Source organism: Nyctereutes procyonoides, unplaced genomic scaffold, assembly GCF_905146905.1.
Source record: "Nyctereutes procyonoides isolate TBG_1078 unplaced genomic scaffold, NYPRO_anot_genome, whole genome shotgun sequence".
Lineage (NCBI taxonomy): Eukaryota > Metazoa > Chordata > Mammalia > Carnivora > Canidae > Nyctereutes > Nyctereutes procyonoides.
In genome coordinates, this window is record NW_026575111.1 from 293,867 (window position 1) to 318,231 (window position 24,365).

General features: G+C 43.5%; 2 gene segments (V, D, J or C); both read left to right on the forward strand.

The window, feature by feature from the left end:
* Positions 1-856: 856 nt before the first annotated feature.
* LOC129514846 (immunoglobulin heavy variable 3-74-like) lies at positions 857-1,425 on the forward strand (the record flags this gene model as incomplete). The annotated part of the segment is given in 2 exon segments: positions 857-976; positions 1,076-1,425. Coding segments are annotated over 2 exon segments (396 nt in total), but the record flags the coding sequence as incomplete, so codon positions are not given.
* A 21,785-nt stretch (positions 1,426-23,210) lies between these two features.
* LOC129514862 (immunoglobulin heavy variable 3-74-like) lies at positions 23,211-23,802 on the forward strand. The segment is given in 2 exon segments: positions 23,211-23,319; positions 23,423-23,802. Coding segments are annotated over 2 exon segments (426 nt in total).
* The last annotated feature ends 563 nt before the right edge of the window (positions 23,803-24,365 follow it).

Below are 24,365 nucleotides of genomic sequence, written 5' to 3' on the forward strand. Positions count from 1 at the left end.
TTGTTGGGAGAACCATCCTCAGCACCAGAGTAGGTAACGTAGTACCCAGAAGGCTGTGATGAAACTTTGCCAGTTCCTCACTCATTCACCGACTCAAATCCAAATCCTGGCCTTAAATCTCCACAAACCCAATCACTTATTGTCACAAGCAAAAGGGCTGCCTACTGTGGTCATTGCCTGGCTGTCATATTCATGTAGCTCATGCACGTGCAAAATGAAATACATTTCTCCCTATATCTGACTTATGTCTACTGAGCTATTAGACCAAAGAAACCAGAAGAAAAGAAATATTTCTGCCCCATCAAATTGAAGACCTATCCAAGAGAATAAGGCAATAAAAAAATAATAATCAATCACTTTAGAGGCAGAAAAAATATTTATATCCATATGACATGATCTGCTACAGGGGAAAACTCTACAAACTCCAAAAATGCTTATAGTTAAATAACGATTTCAGGGAATATTCAGAATATAAAATCAACAATTAAAAGGAAGATAGGATTCTTCACACTAAAAAAATTATCTATATAAAAATTTTTAAAAATCCCCTTTACACTGGCATCAAAAATAAATATTTAGGATTAAATTTAATAAAGGTAGAATACCATACTGAAAATGACCTATTTGATGAAGGACTTTTTAAAAGGGAAACAGAAATGCAAAGTTAGCATTGCTCACAGATTAGAACTTCATATTTCAACAGCGCCATCTGCACAATGATCTGCGCAGGTAATGCAGTCGTTGCTATCAAATTGTTAGAATGAATTTTAGTCAAGATCTAAAGATATAGTCAGAGGGCATGCAAATAGGGCCCTCCCTCCGCTGATTAAACCAGCCCAGCCCAGACCCTGCAGCTGGGAGAGGAGCCCTAGCCCCAGGATCCACAGGTGATCCCATTCAGGGATCAGAACAGAACACAGACAACTCACCATGGAGTCTGTGCTCAGCTGGGTTTTCCTTGTTGCTACTTTAAAAGGTAATTCATGGAGAACAAGAGACCTTGAGTCTGTGAGTGGCGGTGAGAGAAACAGGGGACGGGGGACAGTTTCCTGACCAGGATGTCTTGTGTCTGCAGGTGTCCAGGGTGAGGTGCAGCTGGTGGAGTCTGGAGGAGACCTGGTGAAGCCTGGGGGGTCCCTGAGACTCTCCTGTGTGGCCTCTGGATTCACCTTCAGTAGTTACTACATGTATTGGGCCCGCCAGGCTCCAGGGAAGGGGCTTCAGTGGGTCTCACACATTAACAAGGATGGAAGTAGCACAAGCTATGCAGACGCTGTGAAGGGCCGATTCACCATCTCCAGAGACAACGCCAAGAACACGCTGTATCTGCAGATGAACAGCCTGAGAGCCGAGGACACGGCCGTGTATTACTGTGCAAAGGACACAGTGAGGGGACCTCAGTGTGAGCCCAGACACAAACCTCCCTGTAGAAGGGGATCGGGACCACCAGGGGGTGCACACTCCTCACCACTTCTGTCTTGAAGGTCCAGGAGCAGGTGCAGATGAATGTTCTGAGAAGGTTTTCTGTAGGGGCCTGGGATTCCTCTCCATGGATCAGTTTCCCCCAGGAGGCCTCTCTGGACACAGGATTCTGTTCACAACTATTCATCTCTAACTCACAAACATAGTTGTCATAGGAAGACGAATATACTAACATGCAGAAAATACAGAGTCAACTACATTTGACTTAGTCTTGTTCTTAAATACCAAAAATTTACAAATATCCTGATTCTCATATAATTAAGCTTTGCAATAGTCACAGATGTACTCACTGTGCATCACAGACCACCCAGCTCAAGGAACAAGCTTGCTAGAAGCAGCATAAAGTGCTTGCTGGATATGGGGCTACAGAGGCAACAACAATCCAAGCAACAGAACAAAGGCCCCTGGTGGGGTCGCTATCTTGGACCATGCTCACAGCCTCAATGCCATTGACAGCCTATGAAAGCAGTGGAACCCCCACCAGGACATATGTGGATGTGGGGTCTGAAAATCACACAAACACAGACACATACACACACACACACACACACACGACAGTATAAAACCATTATCACCTTTACCTAATTTATCTGCATTAGAGTTGGTCCATATAGAGAAGTAGACAGCTGTACACATCTGCCTCAAGAAACAAGGAAAATCTCAAATAAAAAACCTAGCCCAATCGCTAAAGAGCTGGAGAAAGGACAACTGAAACCAAAACTCAGCAGGAGGAAGGAAATAGTAAAGATTAGAGCTAAAATCAATGATATAAAATCTCAAAAACAACTGGTCATAGAAACTAGAGCCTGGTTGGAAAAAAAAACAATAAAATTGAGAATCCTTGACCTGTATTTATCAAAAAGAAAAGAGAAAGAACCCAAATAAATAACACAAAACTCCTTCTGGTCCACTGTGTCATTATAAGCCCATGTTTCCTTGTTGATCTTTTACTGAGATGATGTGTCCACTAATTTGAGTGGGTTTGTAAATTATCCTATTATTGTTGTTCTATAGCCAATGAGTTTCTTTAATTTTGTAATTACTGCATTTAGATAATTGCCTGCTCTCATATTGGGGCATAAATATATACGATTTTTAGATCTTTATGTTGGATAGACACATTTTAGGATATAATGTCCTTCTTCATTTCTTATTTCAGCCTTTGGATTGAATGCAGTTGGCTAAACAAAGGATGGCTTCTGAGACCCCTGCATGGCTCACTGGTTGAGCATCTGCCTTCAGCTCAGGGTGGAATCCCAGGATCCAGGATCAAGTCCCACATTGGGCTCCCTACAGGGAGCCTGATTCTCCCTTTACCTCTCTCTCTCTCTCTCTCTCTCTCTCTCTCTCTCTCTCTCTCTCTCCCACCTCTCATGAATAAATAAATATCTTTTATAAAAAGGATAGTTAACCCAGTGTTCTTTCATGACCACTAGCAAGATAAATGATTCTCCACAAACTCTTAATCTGAAGGTGACTTTGGGACTAAAATTAGTGTCTTGAAAGCAGTGAAGAGGGGGCGGGGCAAGATGGCAGAGGAGTAGTGTCCTCAAGTCACCTGTCCCCACCAACTTACATAGTTAACTTTCAAAGTATCCTGAAAACCTATGAATTCAACTTGAGATTTAAAGAGAGAACAGCTGGGACGCTGCAGAGAGAAGAGTTTGTGCTTCTTACAGGTAGGAAGGTGGGGGAAAAAAAGAATCAAGTGGGGGCGTGGCACCGGGATGAGCCACACTAAGGCCAGGCAGAAAAATCTCTGGGACAGGAAAGTGCAGTCCCAGAGAAGCAGGAACTTCAAAAATCAACACCGGATTCTTCCCGGACACAAAAGGGCTTAGCAGGGAATTCAGGCAGAACCACAGGAGGGGCCATGGAGCCTCCAGTCTCCTGGAGTCACTAACAGAGGAAGTGCCTTCCTGGGGAGGATGCGCCACAACTGTGGGCCGATCTCAGTAAACGGCTGGAGCGTGCACCAGGCGAGGCCTCTGGAGAAGCTCAGGAGGTGGCTCTGGACAGAGGGGGCTGCACCCTGCTGCCTTTTGGAGCTGAGCCGGAGAGCACGAATCCAGCAGCACAGTGGAAAAAGCCCAGGAAACTGCACACCTCCAGGGCAGGTGGAGACGGGTAGGGCACAGGACAATGAGGATGCTTCTGCCACTGGGCGCCCCCAACCTGTGCAGACCAGCGCCCCCCCCTCCACCCCCGGAGCATCCAGGCCAGTTCAGACTGGGAGACTTGGGTAGCTACTGTGGGACCTGACTCCAGGGCTGGAGACATGGCCACCGCCAAGGGCTTGTTCCTCCTGGTGTCACACAATACCTGGGAGGGGCGGGGTCACTAAGGTACAAGGGCCTCATGGGGTAAACAGGTCCCACTGAGCCCAGCACCCAGTGGAAGGCAGGCATCTCCCCCAGGTGCACACACCTGAGAATCAGCACAGTGACCCATCCCCCAGAAGACCAGCTGAAAGGACAGGGAAAGACCAAATTATTGACTGAGCAGCACTGGAAAGCTCCAGGGGAAGTTGGGAGATTTACAGTATATAGAACCAGAGGAGGGGATGCCTGGGTGTCTCAGGGGTTTAGCGCCTGCCTTTTGCCGATGGCATGATCCTGGAGTCTCGGGATCAACTCCCACATCAGGGTCCCTGCATGAAGCCTGCTTCTCCCTCTGCCTGTATCTCTGCCTCTCTCTCTCTCTCTCTCTGACTCTCTCATCTCTCATGAATAAATAAATAAATAATAAAGTCTTTAAGAAAAGAAAAAAGAACCGGAGGATACCCCTCCTTTTTTTCTCTTCTTTTTTTCCAGTACAACTCCTTTATATCCACACTGCATTGAACTATATACAAAAGAGTCAGAAATGGTACTCGTTGCCACAGAATTACAGAATTTGGATTACAATTCAATGTCAGAAAGTCAATTCAGAAGCTCAATTAAAAAGCTACTGGTAGCTCTAGAAAAAAGCACAAAGGATGCAAGAGACTTCATGACTGCAGAATTTAGATTTAATGACGCCAAAATTAAAAATCAATTAAATGAGATGCAATCCAAATTGGAGGTCCTAACGATGAAGGATAACGAGGTAGAACGAGTGAGTGACATAGAAGACAAGTTGATGGCAAGGAGGGGACTGAGGAAAAAAGAGAAAAACAATTAAAAGATCATGAGGAAAGGTTAAGGGAAATAAATGACAACCTCAGAAGGAAAAATCTACATTTAATTGGTGTTCCAGAGAGCGCTGAAAGGGACAGAGGACCGGAAAACATATTTGAACAAATCATAGTTGAGAACTTCCCTAATTTGGGGAGGGAAACAGGCATTCAGAACTGGGAGATATAGTGAGATCCCCCAGAAAATAAATACAAAGCATTCAACACTTCGAAATTTAATAGTGAAGCTTCCGAATTCCAAAGATAAAGAGAAGATCCTTAAAGCAACAAGAGACAAGAAATCCCTAAACTTTATGGGGAGAAGTATTAGGTTAACAGCAGACCTCTCCACAGAGACCTGGCAGGCCAGAAAGGGCTGGCAGGATATATTCAGGGTCCTAAATGAGAAGAACATACAGCCAAGAATCATATATCCAGCAAGGCTCTCATTCAGAATAGAAAGAGAGATAAAGAGCTTCCAAGATAGGCAGAAACTGAAAGAATGTGTGACCATGAAGCCATCTCTGCAAGAAATGTTAAGGGGGACTTTATGAAAGGAAGAGGGCACCCAAAGAAATAATCCACAAAAACAGGGACTGAATAGGTATCATGATGACAGCAATTCATATCTTTCAAAAGTAACTCTGAAAGTGAATGGGCTTAATGATCCCATCAAAAGAAACAGGGTTTCAGACTGGATAAAAAAGCAATACCCATCTATTTGCTGTCTACAAGAGACCCATTTAAGACATACAGCCTGAAAATAAAAGGTTGGAGAGCCATTTACCATTCAAATGGTTCTCAAAAGAAGGAAGGGGTAGCCATCCTTATGTAAGATAAAGTTTATCCCAAAGACTGTAGTAAGAGATGAAGAGGGACACTATATCATACTTAAAGGATCTATCCAACAAGAGGACCTGACGATCATGAATATTTATGCCCCAAATGTGGGAGCTGCCAAGTATGTCAATTAATTAATAATCAAAGGAAATACATAGGTAGATAATAATACACTACTATCAATAGATTTCAACACAGACCTTTCTGCAAATGAGATATAGTCTAAGTACAGTATCTCCAAAAAAACAAGAACTTTAAATGATACACTGGACCAGATGGATTTCAAAGATATTTACAGAACTTTACATCCAAACGCAACTGAATACACATTCTTCTCAAGTGTACATGGAACTTTTTCCAAAATAGATCACATACTGGGTCACAAATCAAATCTAAACTGCTACTAAAAGATGGGGATAACTGCTACCAAAAGATGGGGATTGTTTCCTGCATATTTCCAGACAATAATGCTTCAGAACTTGAACTCAATCACAAGAGGAATTTTGGAAGAAGCTCAAACACGTCTAGATTAAAGGTCATTGTGCTAAAAGATGAAAGGCTCAACCAGGAAATCAGAGAAGAATTAAAAAGAGTCATGGAGGCATCCCTGGGTGGCACAGCGGTTTGGCGCCTGCCTTTGGCCGAGGGCACGATCCTGGAGACCCAGGATCGAATCCCACATCGGGCTCCCGGTGCATGGAGCCTGCTTCTCCCTCTGCCTGTGTCTCTGCCTCTCTCTCTCTGTGACTATCATAAATAAATAAAAATTTAAAAAAAAAGAGTCATGGAAACTAATGAGACTGAAGATACAACCCTTCAAAACTTGGGATACAGCAAAAGCAGTCCTGAGAGGGAAATACATCACAATACAAGCATTCCTCAAAAAATTGGAAAAAAACCAAATGTACAAGCTAACCTTGCACCTAAAAGAACTGAAGAAAGAATAGCAAATGAAACCTACAACGGGCAGAAGAGAGTTAAAGAAGATTCGAGCACAACTCAAAGAAATAGAGACCAGAAAATGTGGAACAGGTTAACAAAACCAGAGTTGGTTCTTTGAAAGAATTCCTAAGATAGATAAACCATTAGCCAACCTTGTTTAAAAGAAAAAAGACTCTAATTAATAAAATAATGAATGAAAAAGGAGACATCAAACTAAGAACAAGAAAATATAAACGATTTTTAAAACATAATATGAGCAGCAATATGTCAATAAATTAGGCAATCTAGAAGATATGGACGCATTTCTGGAAAGCCACAAACTACCAAACTGGAACTGGAGGAAATAGAGAACCTGAACAGGTCGATAACCAGGGAGGAAATTGAAGCAGTCATCAAAAACCTCCCAAGACACAAAAGTCCAGGGCCACAGGGCCTCCCAGGGGAATTCTATCAAACGTTTAAAGAAGAAAAAATATTAATTCTACTAAAGCTGACCTGAAAGATACACAGGGATGGAATGCATCCAATCTCGTTCTTTGAGGCCAGCATCTCCTTAATCTTAAAATCAGACAAAGACCCCACCAAAAAGGAGAATTACAGACCAATATCCCTGATGAACGTGGATGCAAAAATTCTCAGCAAGATACTAGCCAATAGGATCCAACAACACATTAAGAAAATTATTCACGATGACCAAGTAGGATTTATCCCCGGGACACAAGGCTGGTTCAACACTCGTAAAACAATCAATGTGATTCATCATATCAGCAAGAGAAAAACCAAGAGCCATATGATCCTCTCATTAGATGCAGAGAAAGCATTTGACAAAATACAGCATCCATTCCTGATCAAAACTCTTCAGAGTGTAGGGATAGAGGGAACTTTCCTCGGCATCTTAAAAGCCATCTATGAAAAGCCCACAGCAAATATCATTCTCAATGGGGAAGCACTGGGGGCCTTTCCCTAAGATCAGGAACAAGACAGGGATGTCCACTCTCACCACTGCTATTCAACATAGTACTGGAAGTCCTAGCCTCAGCAATCAGACAACAAAAAGACATTAAAGGCATTCAAATTGGCAAAGAAGAAGTCAAACTCTCCCTCTTCGCCGATGACATGATACTCTACATAGAAAACCCAAAAGCCTCCACCCCAAGATTGCTAGAAATCATATAGCAATTTGGTAGCGTGGCAGGATACAAAATCAATGCCCAGAAATCAATGGCATTTCTATACACTAACAATGAGACTGAAGAAAGAGAAATTAAGGAGTCAATCCCATTTACAATTGCACCCAAAAGCATAAGATACCTAGGAATAAACCTAACCAAATAGGTAAAGGGTCTATACCCTAAAAACTATAGAACACTTCTGAAAGAAATTGAGGAAGACACAAAGAGATGGAAAAATATTCCATGCTCAGGGATTGGCAGAATTAATATTGTGTAAATGTCAATGTTGGGATCCCTGGGTGGCGCAGTGGTTTGGTGCCTGCCTTTGGCCCAGGGTGCGATCCTGGAGACCCGGGATCGAATCCCACGTCAGGCTCCCGGTGCATGGAGCCTGCTTCTCCCTCTGCCTGTATCTCTGCCTCTCTCTCTCTCTCTCTCTCTCTCTCTCTCTCTCTCTCTCTCACTATCATAAATAAAAAAATTTAAAAAAATAAAAAATAAATGTCAATGATACCGAGGGCAATTGACACGTTTAATGCAATCCCTATCAAAATACCATGGACTTTCTTCAGAGAGTTAGAACAAATTATTTTAAGATTTGTGTGGAATCAGAAAAGACCCCGAAAAGCCAGGGGAATTTTAAAAAAGAAAACCATATCTAGGGGCATCACAATGCCAGATTTCAGGTTGTACTACAAAGCTGTGGTCATCAAGACAGTGTGGTACTGGCACAAAAACAGAAACATAGATCAATGGAACAGAATAGAGAACCCAGAAGTGGACCCTGAACTTTATGGTCAACTAATATTCGATAAAGGAGGAAAGACTATCCACTGGAGAAAGACAGTCTCTTCAATAAATGGTGCTGGGATATTGGACATCCACATGCAGAAGAATGAAACTAGACCACTCTCTTGCACCATACACAAAGATAAACTTAAAATGGATGAATGATCTAAATGTGAGACAAGATTCCATCAAAATCCTAGCGGAGAACACAAGCAACACCCTTTATGAACTCAGCCACAGTAACTTCTTGCAAGATACATCCACGAAGGCAAAAGAAACAAAAGCAAAAATGAACTATTGGGACTTCATCAAGATAAGACGCTTTTGCACAGCAAAGGATACAGTCAACAGAACTAAAAGACAATCTACAGAATGGGAGGAGATATTTGCAAATGACGTATCAGATAAAGGGCTAGTTTCCAAGATCTATAAAGAACTTATTAAACTCAACTCCAAAGAAACAAACAATCCAATCATGAAATGGGCAAAAGACATGAAGAGAAATCTCACAGAGGAAGACATAGACATGGCCAATAGGCACATGAGAAAATGCTCCGTATCACTTGCCATCAGGGAAATACAAATCAAAACCACAATGAGATACCACTTCACACCAGTGAGAATGGGGAAAATTAACAAGGCAGGAAACCACAAATGTTGGAGAGGATGTGGAGAAAGGGGAACCCTCTTACACTGTTGGTGGGAATGTGAACTGATGCAGCCACTCTGGAAAACTGTGTGGAGGTTCCTCAAAGAGTTAAAAATAGACCTGCCCTACGACCCAGCAATTGCACTGTTAGGGATTTACCCCAAAGATACAGATGCAATGAAACGCCAGGACACTTGCACCCCGATGTTTCTAGCAGCCATGTCCACAATAGCCAAACTGTGGAAGGAGCCTCAGTGTCCATCGAAAGATGATGGATAAGGAAGATGTGGTTTATGTATAAAATGGAATATTCCTCAGCCATTAGAAACGACAAATACCCAACATTTGCTTCAACATGGATGGAACTGGAGGGGATTATGCTGAGTGAAGTAATTCAATCGGAGAAGGACAAACAGTGTATGTTCTCATTCATTTGGGGAATATGAATAATAGTGAAAGGGAATATAAGGGAAGGGAGAAGAAATGTGTGGGAAATACCAGAAAGGGAGATAGAACATAAAGATGAACTAGGGGTGGTGGAAGGGGAGGAGGGTGAGGGTGGGGGTGAATGGGTGGTGGGCACTGAGGGGGGCACTTAACGGGATGAGCACTGGGTGTTATTCTTTATGTTGGTAAATTGAACACCAGTAAAAAATAAATTTATTTTTTAAAAAGACCACAAAATAGAAGATGTGGTTTATGTATACAATGGAATATTTCTCACCCATTAGAAATGACAAATACCCACCATTAGCTTGGACATGGATGGAACTGGAGGGTATTATGCTGAGTGAAATAAGTCAGTCAGAGAAGGACAAACGTTATATGGTCTCATTCATTTGGGGAATATAAATAATAGTGAAAGGGAATAGAATGGAAGGGAGAATAAATGGGTAGGAAATATCAGAAAGGGAAACAGAACATGAAGACTCGTAACTCTGGGAAAGGAACTAGGGGTGGTGGAAGGGGAGGAGGGCGGGGGGTGGGGGTGAATGGGTGATGGGCACTGAGGGGGGCACTTGACAGGATGAGGACTGGGTGTTATTCTGTATGTTGGCTAATTGAACACCAATAAAAAATAAATTTGTTATTTAAAAAAATAGAAGACAAGCTGATGGCACAGAGGGCACTGAGGAAAAAAGAGACAAACAATTAAAAAATCATGAGGATAGATGAAGGGAAATAAATGACAGCCTGAGGAAGAAAAACCTACATTTAATGGGGGTTCCCGAGGGTGCCGAAAGGGACACAGGGCCAGAATATGTATTTGAACAAATCATAGCTGAAAACTTTCTTAACCTGGGAAGGGAAACAGGCATTCAGATCCAGGAAATAGAGAGATCCCCTCCTAAAATCAATAAAAACCGTTCAACACCTTGACATTTAATAGTGAAGCTTGCAAATTCCAAAGATAAAGAGAAGATCCTTAAAGCAGCAAGAGACAAGAAATCCCTGACTCTTATGGGAAGGAGTATTAGGGTAACAGCAGACCTCTCCACAGAGACCTGGCAGGCCAGAAAGGTCTAGCAGGATATATTCAGGGTCCTAAATGAGAAAAACATGCAGCCAAGAATACTTTATCCAGCAAGGCTCTCATTCAGAACTGTGGAAGGAGAGATAAAGAGCTTCCAAGACAGGCATGAACTGAAAGAATATGTGACCTCCAAACAAGCTCTGCAAGAAATTTTAAGGGGGACTCTTAAAATCCCCCTTTAAGAAGAAGTTCAGTGGAACAATCCACAAAAACGGGGACTGAATATGTATCATGATGACACTAAAATAATATCTGTCATTAGTAACTCTGAACGTGAACGGGCTTAATGACCCCATCAAAAGGCACAGGGTGTCAGACTACATAAAAAAAGCAGGACCCATCTATTTGCTGTCTACAAGAGACTCATTTTAGACAGAAGGACACCTACAACCTGAAAATAAAAGGTTGGAGAACCATTTACCATTCAAATGGTCCTCAAAAGAAAGCAGGTGTAGCCATCCTTATATCAGATAAACTAAAATTCACTCCGAAGACAGTAGTGAGAGACGAAGAGGGACACTATATCATACTTAAAAGATCTATCCAACAAGAGGACTTAACAATCCTCAATATATATGCCCCGAATGTGGGAGCTGCCAAATATATCAATCAATTAATAACCAAAATTAAGACATACTTAGATAATAATACACTTATACTTGGTGACTTCAATCTAGTGCTTTCTATACTTGATAGGTCTTCTAAGTGCAACATCTCCAAAGAAATGAGAGCTTTAAATGATACACTGGACCAGATGGATTTCACAGATATCTACAGAACTTTACATCCAAACTCAACTGAATACACATTATTCTCAAGTGCACATGGAACTTTCTCCAGAATAGATTTACCCCAATGATCCAGAGGCAGTGAAACGCTGGAACACCTGCACCCCAATGTTTATAGCAGCAATGTCCACAATAGACAAACTGTGGAAGGAGCCTCTGTGTCCATCCAAAGATTAATGGATAAAGAAGATGTGGTCTATGTATACAATGGAATATTACTCAGCCATGAGAAATGACGAATACCCACCATTTGCTTAATTGTGGATGGAACTGGAGGGTATCATGCTGAGTGAAGTAGGTCAATTGGAGAAGGACAAACATTATATGGTTTCACTCATATGGGAAATATAAGAAATACTGAAAAGGATTAAAGAGGAAAGGAGAGAAATGAGTGATAAATATCAGAGAGGGAGCCAGAACATGAGAGACTCCTATCTTGGGAAATGAACAACGGGTAGTGGAAGAGAGGTTGATGGAGGGATGGGGTGACTGGGTGATGGGCACAGGGAAGCACTTCACGGAATGAGTACTGTGTTATAGTATATGTTGCAAATCAAACTCCAATAAAAAAATATAGAAAAAATAGAAGGAAAATCCAAAAATTTGTATAGAAGCATAAAAGGCACCACATAGCAAAGGAATGTAGAAAGAGAAAACCAAAACTTGAGTCCTGATATTTCTGGACTTAGCTGTATTACAAAGCTGTGGTCATCAAGACAGTATGATACTGGCACAAAATCAGACACATAGATAAATGGAACAGAATAGAGAATTCGGAAAAGGACCTTCAACTCTATGGTCAACTTATCTTTCTGTTCTCTTGTTTTTATGTGTTTAAGATTTTATTTATTTATTCATGAGAGATACAGAGAGAGGGAGAGACACAGGCAGAAGAGAAGCAGGGTCCCTGGAGGGATCCTGATGCGGGACTCCATCCCAAGACCACTGGGATCACGACCCCGGTCAAAGACAGACAGTCAGCGATTGAGCCACCAAGATGTCCCTGGTCACCTTATCTTTGACAAAACAGGGAAGAATAGCCGATGGAGAAGAGATATTCTCTTTAAAAAAAATGGCATAGGAAAACTTGTACAGCCATAAACAGAAGACTGTAACTAGACCAGTTTCTTAGATGACTTAAAAATATGCTCAAAATGGAGTAAAGAGCTAAATGTGAGCCAGGAATTACTCAAAATCCTAGGGAATAACACAAGTAGCAATCTCTCTAACCTCAGCCACAGTAATTTCTTGCATGATGTATCTCCAAAAACCAGGGAAACAATGGTAAAAATAAACTATTTGCAGTTCAATAGAATAAAAATTTTGTTCAGCAAAGGTAACGGTTAAGAAACCTAGACAGCCTACAGAGGGAGTGAGGATATTTGCAAATGATGAATCAGATAAAGAGATAATATCCAAAATCTATGGAGAACTTAGAAAACTCAACATTCGATGAACAAAGAATCTAGTCTAGAAATGGGCAGAAGACGCAAACAGACATTTTTCAAAAAAGATATATAAATGGCCAAGAAACACATGAAAAATTCTCCACATCACTCAGGTTCAGGGAAATACAAATCAAAACCACAAGGAGATATCAGCTCACACTGCTCAGAATGGCTAAAATTAACAAGTCAGGAAATAATAGATGCTGGTGAAGATGCAGAGAAGGGGGACTCTTTTGCACTGTTGGTGGGGATGCACCTGGTGCACTACTCTGGAAACAGTAGGTCTGTGTACATTCCATGGCTCAGGACCCCTGTGAACTGAGAACGTGGACCACCAGGTAGGGGAGCAGTGAGCCCTGGTGAGGAGGAGGTATCTGGTCCCTTGGGGTCCTCAGGACCCTCTGACCACAGGTTCCAGCCCCAGGAACAGTGCAGAGTGAGGCTGGGAAGTGAGGGCTCTCCTGTCAGGCTCTGCAGTTTCTGTGCCTGAGAACAGATCCACGTTTAGAGCCTCTTTGGACTTTTATCTGCCTCTGGGTCTCAGTGTCCCTCACCCTCTGGGGAAATGATCGGGGGCTCCTGAGCCCTCATCAATTCAGGACCTGGAAGATGCTGAATAAGACAAATGCTCTGGGACGCCTGTGTGGTTCAGCGGTTGAACACCTGCCTTCGGCCAAGGGTGTGTTAGAATCTCAGGATCATGTCCCACATCAGGCTCCCTGCATAGAGCCTGCTTCTCCCGCTGCCTGTGTCTCTGCCTCTCTCTGTGTGTCTCTCATGAATAAATAAATATAATCTTTAAAAAAAGACAAATTCTCTGATTTTACCTCCTCTCCATTTAAGGATGCAATTCTGTCTCTGTAATGGATTAGGTTCCAAAAGCATATTCTGCTTTTTCACAATGGGTTAACTGCCAGAACATGGGTGTCATGAAAACCACCACTAAACCTAAACCAAAATGGGAAAGGAAAAGACTCACATCAACATCATCATCATTGGACACATACATTTGGGCTAGTCTACCACTACTGGCCATCTGATCTACAAATGTGGTGGAACTGACAAAAGAACTATTGAAAAATTTGAGAAGGAGGCTGCTGAGATGGGAAAGGGTTCCTTCAAGTATGCCTGGGTCTTGGATAAACTGAAAGCTGAATATGAACTTGGTATCACCATTGATATCCCCCTGTGGAACTTCGGGACCAGCAAGTATTATGTGACCATCGTTGATGCCCCAGGACACAGTGAGTTTATCAAAAACATGATTACAGGCACATCCCAGGCTGACTGTGCTGTCCTGACTGTGCTGTCCTGATTGTGGCTGCTAGTGTTGGTGAATTTGAAGCAGGTATCTCCAAGAATGGGCAGACCCATGAGCATGCCCTCTGGCTTATGCACTGGGTGTAAAACAACTAACTGTTGGTGCCAACAAAATGGATTCCACGCAACCACCCTACAGCCAGAAGAGATACAAGGAAATCGTTAAGGAAGTCATCACCTACATTAAGGAAATTGGCTACAACCCTGACACAGTAGCATGTGTGCCAATTTCTGGTTGGAATGGTGACAACATGCTGGAGCCAAGTGCTAAAATGCCTTGGTTCAAGGGATGGAAAGTCCCCTGTAAAGATGGGAGTGCCCGTGGAAGCACACTGCTTGGAGCTCTAGGTTGCATTCTGCCGCCAACTCGTCCAGCTGATAAGCCCTTGCGTCTGCCTCTCCAGGACGTCTACAAAATTGGTGGTATTGGTACTGTCCCAGTGGGTGGAATGGAGACTGGTGTTCATAAGCCTGGCATGGTAGTCACCTTTGCTCCGGTCAATGTTACAACTGAAGTAAAGTCTGTCGGAATACACCATGAAGCTTTGAGTGAGGCTCTTCCTGGGGACAATGTGGGCTTCAATGTCAAGAACGTATCTGTCGGGATCCCTGGGTGGCACAGTGGTTTGGTGTCTGCCTTTGGCCCAGGGCGTGATCCTGGAGACCCGGGATCGAATCCCATGTCGGGCTCCCGGTGCATGGAGCCTGCTTCTCCCTCTGCCTGTGTCTCTGCCTCTCTCTCTCTCTGTGACTATCATAAAAAAAAAAGAACGTATCTGTCAAAGATGTTCGTCATGGCAACATGGCTGGTGACAGCAAAAATGACCCACCCCTGGAAACAGCTGACTTCATGGCTCAGGTGATTATCCTGAACCATCCAGGCCAAATCAGTGCTGGATATGCACCTGGACTGGATTGTCACACAGCTCACATTGTTTGCAAGTTTGCTGAGCTGAAGGAGAAGATAGATTGTCGTTCTGGAAAAAAGCTGGAAGATGGTCCCAAGTTCTTGAAATCTGGGGATGATGCCATTGTTGATATGGTTCCTGGCAAGCCTACGTGTGTTAAGAGATTCTCTGACTCTACTCCTCTGGCTGTTTTGCTGTTCGTGACAGGAGACAGGTGGTTGCTGTGGGTGTCATCAAAGAAATGGACAAGAGGCAGGTGAAGCTGGCAAAGTCAACAAGTCTGCTCGGAAAGCTCACAAAGCCAAATGAATATTATCCCCAATACCGGAGGAGGGAGCAAGATGGCGTAAGAGCAGGGTCCCCAAGTCACCTGTCCCCACCAAGTTACCTAGATAACTTTCAAATCATCCTGAAAACCTATGAATTTGCCTGAGATTTAAAGAGAGAACAGCTGGAATGCTACTGTGAGAAGAGTTCACACTTCTATCAATGTAGGAAGATGGGGGGAAAAGAAATAAAGAAACAAAAGGCATCCAAGGGGGAGGGGTCCCACGAGGAGCCAGGCTAAGGCTGGGGCGAGTGTCCCCAGGACAGAAGCAGGAGTTTCACCAATCTTCCTGGGTGGAAAGGCGCTCACAGGGAGTTACATCAGGACTCCAGGAGGGCGGGGATGCCCTCAGGTTCCCTGGGGCACGAAAAGAGGACCTACACCCCGGGGAAAGTGCACCACACCCTGCAGCCGAGCTCCCTAAAGGGCTGCCGCAGGTTGGCTGGACTCGGGAGCAGCTCAGAGGGGCTTGGGTGGAGGCTCAGTGTGGAGGGGGCTACGCGGCCCAGGGAGCAGCTCAGAGGGGCTCAGGCAGCAGCTCCGCAGAGGGGGTGGCACGGCCAGGAGCACGAATCCAACAGCGCAGGCCCAGGATCACAGGGTGCCGCGGACACAGCTCAGGATCCGGTGCTCCCCCCCGGACAGGCAGAAGCCAGGAGGGCACAGGACAGCGAGGACACTCCTGCCCCAAGCTGAGCAGATCAGTGGCCCCGCCCCAGAGCATTCAGGCCCCTGCAGACTGAGAGCTCTGTAGCTACTGCGGGAGCTGACTCCAGGGCTCCAGAGCAGGCTGCCGCCACTGTGGTTGTTCCTCCTGGGCCCTCCCAGGGTAAACAACCCCCACTGAGCCTCACAGTGACCTCATAGGATAAAGAGGTTAAACAACCTTCACTGAACCCTGCACCAGGTTGGGGGCTGAGCAGCTCCCCCAAGTGCTAACACCTGAGATTCAGCACAGCAGGCCCCTCCCCAGAAGACCAGCTAGACGGACAGGGGGGAAAAATTATTGACACTTTCCAGCAGCACTGGAAGTTGAGGGATTTACAGTATACAGAATCAGGGATTTACAGTATACAGAATCAGAGGATACTCCCCCTTGTTTTTTGTTTTTTGGTCTCTGTTTGCTTCCCCCCCTCCCGTCCCGTTTTTTTTCCTCTCTCCTCTTTTTTTTCCTTCCTTTTATTTTTTCTTTTTCTTTTCTTCTTCCTCTTCTCTCTTTTTCTCCTTTTCCCAATACAACTTGTTTTTGGCCACTCTGCACTGAGCAAAATGAATAGAAGGAAAAACTCACCTCAAAAGAAAGAATCAGAAACAGTCTTCTCACCCACAGAGTTACAAAATTTGGATTACGATTCAACATCAGAAAGCCAATTCAGAAGCACAATTATAAAGCTACTGGTAGCTCTAGAAAAAAACATAAAAGACTCAAGAGACTTCAAGACTGCAGAATTTAGATCTAATGACGCTGAAATTAAAAATCAATTAAATGAGATGCAATCCAAACTGGAGGCTACAACGAGGGTTGACGAGGTACAAGAATGAGTAAGTGACATAAAAGACAAGTTGATGGCAAGGAGTGAAACTGAGGTAAAAAGAGAAAAACAATTTAAAGATCATGACGATAGATTAAGGGAAATAAATGAAAGCCTCAGAAGGAAAAAATCTACATTTAATTGAGGTTCCCAAGAGCGCTGAAAGGGACAGAGGTCCAGAATGTGTTTTTGAACAAATCATAACTGAAAACTTCCAGAACTTAGGAAGGGAAACAGGCATTCAGATCCAGAAGATAGAGAGATCCCCCTAAAATCAATAAAATTTGCTCAATACCTTGACATTTAATAGTGATGCTTGCAAATTCCAAAGATAAAGAGAAGATCCTTAAAGCAGCAAGGAAATCTCTAACATTTATGGGGAGAAATATTTGATTAACAGCAGAACTCCCAAAGAGACCTGGCCAGCCAGAAAGGGCTGGCAGGATATATTCAGGGTCCTAAATGAGAAAAACATGCAGCCAAGAATACTTTATCCAGCAAGGCTCTCATTCAGAATAGAAGGAGAGATAAAGAGCTTCCAAGACAGGCAGGAACTGAAAGAATGTGTGATCACCAAACCAGCTCCGCAGAAATACTAAGGGTGACTCTGTAATAGAAAGAGGAGGTCAAAGGGAACAATCTGCAAAAGCAGGGACTGAATAGGTATCATGATGAAACTAAATTCATGTCTTTCCATAGTAACTCTGAACGTGGATGGGCTTAATGACTCCATCAAAAGGCGCAGGGTTTCAGACTGGATAAAAAAGCAAGACCCATCTATTTCCTGTCTACAAGAGACTCATTTTAGATGTAAGGACACCTACAGCCTGAAAAAAAAAGTTGGAGAGCCATTTACCATTCAAATGCTCCTCAAAAGAAAGCAGGGATAGCCATTCTTATATCAGATAAAGTTTATCCCAAAGACTGTAGTAAGAGATGAACATGGACACTATATCATACTCAAAGGATCTATCCAACAAGAGTACCTAAAAATCATGAATATTTATGCCGTGATTGTGGGAGCTGCCAAGTATATCAATCAATTAATAAACAAAGTTAAGACATACTTATATAATAATACACTTATAATTGGTGACTTGAATGTAGCGCTTTCTACAATTGACAGATCTTCTAAGCACAACACCTCCAAAGAAACAAGAGCTTTAAAAGATACACTGGACCAGATGGATTTCACAGATATTTACAGAACTTTATATCTAAACACAACTGATGGGAGACAGAACATGAGAGACTCCTAACTCTAGGAAATGAACTATGGGAGGTGGAAGGGGAGGTGGAAGGGGTGTGGGGGTAACTGGGTGATGGGCACTGAGGGGGACACTTGAAGAAATGAGGACTGGGTGTTTTTCAATATGTTCGCAAAATGAACAACAATAAAAATAAATTTATAAAAGTAAAAAAGCAACTGAATACACATTCTTCTCAAGTGAACAAGGAACCTTCTCCAGAATAGACCACATACTGGGTCACAAATCAGGTCTGAACTGATAACAAAAGATTGGGATCATCCCCTGCATATTTTCAGACCATAATGCTTTGAAATTAGAACTAAATCACAAGAGGAAGTTTGGAAGGATTTCAAACACGTCGAGATTAAGGACCATCCTGCTATAAGATGACAGTGTCAACCAGGAAATTAAAAACGACTTAAAAAGATTCCTGGAAACTAATGACAACCATTCAGAATATTGGGATACATTCAGAATATTCAGAAGATACAACCATTCAGAATCTTTGGGATACAGCAAAAGCAGTCCTGAGGGGGCAATACATCGCAATACAAGCATCCTTCCAAAAACTGGAGGGAACTCAAATACAAAAGCTAACCTTTAACCTAAAGGAGCTAGAGAAAAAACAGCAAATAGATGCTACACGCAGCAGAAGAAGGGAGTTAATAAACATTCGAGCAGAACTCAATGAAATCGAGACCAGAAGAACTGTGGAACAGATCAAGAAACCAGGAGTTGGTTCTTTGAAAGAATTAATAAGATACATAAACCATTAGCCAACCTTATTAAAAAGAAGAGAGAGAAGACTCAAATTAATATAACCATGAATGAGAAAGGAGAGAGGAAATGAAAACGATTTTAAAAACATATTATGAACAGCTATATGCCAATAAATTAGGCAATCTAGAAGACATGGATGCATTCCTGGAAAGACGCAAATTTCAAAAACTAGATCAGGAAGAAATAGAAAACCTGAACAGGCCAATAACCAGGGAGGAAATTGAAGCAGTCATCAAAACCTCCCTAGACACAAGAGTCCAGGGCCAGATGGCTTCCCAGGGGAATTCTATCAAATGTTTAAAGAAGAAACCATATCTATTCTACTAAAGCTGTTTGGAAAGATAGAAAGAGATGGAGTACTTCCAAATTCATTCTATGAGGGCAGAATCACCTTAATTCCAAAACCAAAGACCCCACCAAAAAGGAGAATTACAGACCAATATCCCTGATGAACATGGATGCAAAAATTCTCAACAAGATACTAGCCAATAGGATCCAACAACACATTAAGAAAATTATTCACCATGACCAAGTAGGATGTATCCCCGGGACACAAGGCTGGTTCAACACTCGTAAAACAATCAATGTGACTCATCATATCAGCAAGAGAAAAACCAAGAACCATATGATCCTCTCAATAGATGCAGAGAAAACATTTGACAAAATACAGCATCCATTTCTGATCAAAACTCTTCAGAGTGTAGGGATAGAGGGAACATTCCTCAACATCTTAAAAGCTATCCACGAAAAGCCCACAGAAAATATCATTCTCAATGGGGAAGCACTGGGAGCCTTTCCCCTAAGATCAGGAACAAGACAGGGATGTCCACTCTCACCACTGCTACTCAACATAGTACTGGAAGTCCTAGGCTCAGCAATCAGACAACAAAAAGACATTAAAGGCATTCAAATTGGCAAAGAAGAAGTCAAACTCTCCCTCTTCGCCGATGACATGATACTCTACATAGAAAACCCAAAAGCCTCCACCCCAAGATTGCTAGAACTCATACAGCAATTTGGCAGCGTGGCAGGATACAAAATCAATGCCCAGAAATCAATGGCATTTCTATACACTAACAATGAGACTGAAGAAAGAGAAATTAAGGAGTCAATCCCATTTACAATTGCACCCAAAAGCATAAGATACCTAGGAATAAACCTAACCAAATAGGTAAAGGGTCTATACCCTAAAAACTATAGAACACTTCTGAAAGAAGTTGAGGAAGACACACAGAGATGGAAAAATATTCCATGCTCATGGATTGGCAGAATTAATATTGTGAAAATGTCAATGTTACCCAGGGCAATTTACACGTTCAATGCAATCCCTATCAAAACACCATGGACTTTCTTCAGAGAGTTAGAACAAATTATTTTAAGATTTGTGTGGAATCAGGAACGACCCCGAATAGCCAGGGGAATTTTAAAAAAGAAAACCATATCTGGGGGCATCACAAGGCCAGATTTCAGGTTGTACTACAAAGCTGTGGTCATCAAGACAGTGTGGTACTGGCACAAAAACGGACACATAGATCAATGGAACAGAACAGAGAACCCAGAAGTGGACCCTGAACTTTATGGTCAACTAATATTCGACAAAGGAGGAAAGACGATCCACTGGAAGAAAGACAGTCTCTTCAATAAATGGTGCTGGGAAATTGGACATCCACATGCAGAAGAATGAGACTAGACCACTCTCTTGCACCATACACAAAGATAAACTCAAAATGGATGAAAGATTTAAATGTGAGACAAAATTCCATCAAAATCCTAGAGGAGAACACAGGCAACACCCTTTTTGAACTTGGCCACAGTATCTTCTTGCAAGATACATCCACGAAGGCAAAAGGAACAAAAGAAAAAATGAACTATTGGGACTTCATCAAGATAAGAAGCTTTTGCACAGCAAAGGATGCAGTCAACAGAATTAAAAGACAACCTACAGCATGGGAGAAGATATTTGCAAATAACATATCAGATAAAGGGCTAGTTTCCAAAATCTATAAAGAACTTATTAAACTCAACAGCAAAGAAACAAACAATCCAATCATGAAATGGGCAAAGGACATGAAGAGAAATCTCACAGAGGAAGACATAGACATGGCCAACATGCACATGAGAAAATGCTCCGCATCACTTGCCATCAGGGAAATACAAATCAAAACCACAATGAGATCCCACCTCACACCAGTGAGAATGGGGAAAATTAACAAGGCAGGAAACCACAAATGTTGGAGAGGATGTGGAGAAAGGGGAACCCTCTCGCACTGTTGGTGGGAATGTGAACTGGTGCAGCCACTCTGGAAAACTGTGTGGAGGTTCCTCAAAGAGTTAAAAATAGACCTGCCCTACGACCCAGCAATTGCACTGCTGGGGATTTACCCCAAAGATTCAGATGCAATGAAACGCCGGGACACCTGCACCCCAATGTTTCTAGCAGCAATGTCCACAATAGCCAAACTGTGGAAGGAGCCTCGGTGCCCATCGAAAGATGATGGATAAAGAAGATGTGGTCTATGCATACGATGGAATATTCCTCAGCCATTAGAAACGACAAATACCTACCATTTGCTTCAACGTGGATGGAACTGGAGGGTATTATGCTGAGTGAAGTAAGTCAATCGGAGAAGGACAAACATATGGTCTCATTCATTTGGGGAATATAAAAAATAGTGATAGGGAATAAAGGGGAAAGTAGAGAAAATGAGTGTGAAATATCAGAGAGGGAGACAGAACATGAAGACTCCTATCTCTGGGCAACGAACAAGGGGCAGTGGAAGGGGAGTTGGGCCAGGGTTGGGGGTGACTGGGTGATAGGCACTGAGGGGGGCATTTGATGGGATGAGCCCTGGGTGTTATGTTAATGTTGGCAAATTGAACTCCAATAAAAAGAAATTTTAAAAAAGCTACAATGAACTTATCAAGCTCAACAGCCACCATGTATCTCTAATCAGAATTGGGCAGAAGTTGTGAACAAACTTCCTGTCCTGTCCTGAGTTCCCACATCACACCATATATATAGGAAGCTCATTCGCATGCAAAACTAAATTCATTTGCTCTCCTAGATCTGCCATATATCTTTTTTTAGATTCTATTTGTTTACTCATGAAAGACACACACACAGAGAGAGAGAGAGGCAGAGACCCAGGCAGAAGGAGATAGATGCAGGATCCATGAAGGGAGCCTGATGTAGGACTTGGTCCATGTACTCCAGGATCATGCCCTGGGCTGAGGATAGGCACTCAATCGCTGAGCCCCCCAGGCATTCCTAGATTTGCCATATATCAAACCAAATATTAGAGCAAAGAATCTGACAGAAAAGAAGGAAAACATTTTTTAAAGATTTTATTCACTTATTCATGAGAAACACAGAGAGGGGAGAGAAAGGCAGAGGGAGAAACAGGCTTCATGCGGGGAGCCCGAGGTGGGACTCGATCCTGGTACTCCAGGATCAGGCCCTGGGCTAAAGGCGGTGCTAAACCACTGAGCCACCCGGGCTGACAGAGGGAAAACTTTTTTGACCCTAACTCGAAGATTACCATAGAAATTAGGCAATAAAAAAATAAAATATATTAAAATCAGTCAACAGGAAGAAAAATAATTTGCCTGCATACGACATTGTCTTATACATAGTGAATGAGGACAAATCTTACAAAAAACACTTAGAAGTAACTAATTAGCTCAGGGAAAATTCAGGATGTTAACTCAACATATACGATAAAGCTAATTTCTACACACTAACAACAAACTATCTATATAAAATTAACAAAACAATCCTCTTTACACTGGTATCAAAAATAAATATTTGGCTCAGTGGTTTGAGTGTCTGCCTCTCTCAAGGCATGATCCAGGCATCCAGGATCATGTACCATATCAGGCTCCTTGTAGGGCGCCTGCTTCTCTCTCTGCTATGTCTCTGCCTCTCTTATGGGTCTCTTATGAATAAATAAGTAAAGTCTTTTTTAAAAAAAAACAGAAATAACAAAAACAAATATTCATGATTAAACTTCAATAGGGATACAAAATCATCTACTAAAAATGAACTGCATTAATGAACGTCTGTAAAAAAGGCACACAGAAATGCAAAGATAACTACTTTGACAGATTAGAACTTCCTATATTCACAGCACCATCTACACAAAGTGACCTAGAATTGTGATGCAATCCTTGTTTATGACTTGTAAGATCAAATCTAAGTCTGGAGCTTGCCTATATAGTCAGAGGGCATGCAAATAGGGCCCTCCATCTGCTGATTAAATCAGCCCAGCCCTGACCCTGCAGCTGGGAGAGAAGACCCAGCCCCAGGATCTCTAGGTGACACCATTCAGTGATCAGGACAGAACACAGACAAACCACCATGGAGTCTGTGCTCGGCTGGGTTTTCCTTGTCGCTATTTTAAAAGGTAATTCAGGGAGAACCAAAGACCTTGAGTATGTGAGTGGAGGTGAGTGAGAGAAACAGAGGATGTGAGACAATTTCCTGACCAGGATGTCTTGTGTCTGCAGGTGTCCAGGGTGAGGTGCAGCTGGTGGAGTCTGGGGGAGACCTGGTGAAGCCTGGGGGGTCCCTGAGACTCTCCTGTGTGGCCTCTGGATTCACCTTCAGTGACTATGACATGAGCTGGGTCCGCCAGGCTCCAGGGAAGGGGCTGCAGTGGGTCGCAGGTATTAGCTATGATGGAAGTAGCACAAGCTATGCAGACGCTGTGAAGGGCCGATTCACCATCTCCAGAGACAACGCCAAGAACACGCTGTATCTGCAGATGAACAGCCTGAGAGCCGAGGACACGGCCGTGTATTACTGTGCGAGGGGCACAGTGAGGGGACCTCAGAGTGAGCCCAGACACAAACCTCCGCGCAGGGACACAAGCAGGACTCGGCTGTAGGGGATGCTCAGGTCACCAGGGGGCACTTAGGAGATTCTCAGGTCACCAGGGGGTGCTCAGGACACCAGGGGATGCTCAGGGCGCTAGGGGGCACTCAGGTGACCAGGGAGTGGTCAAGTCATTAGGAGGAGCTCAGGTCACTGGCAGTTGCTCAGGGCACCAGGGGGCACTCAGGAGGCTCTCAGGGCCCCAGGTGGCACCCAGGTCAGCAGGGGACTGTCTGGTCACCAGGGGGCGTTCAGGTCAGCAAGGGCCTGTCTGGTCCCCAGGGGGCGCTCAGTCACCAGAGGGGCGCTCAGGTCAGCAGGGGACTGTCTGGTCCCCAGGGGGCGCTCAGGGCACCAGGGGGCGCTCAGGTCAGCAGGGGACTGTCTGGTCCCCAGGGGGCGCTCAGGGCACCAGGGGGCGCTCAGGTCAGCAGGGGACTGTCTGGTCCCCAGGGGGCGCTCAGGGCACCAGGGGGCGCTCAGGTCAGCAGGGGACTGTCTGGTCCCCAGGGGGCGCTCAGGGCACCAGGGGGGCGCTCAGGTCAGCAGGGGACTGTCTGGTCCCCAGGGGGCGCT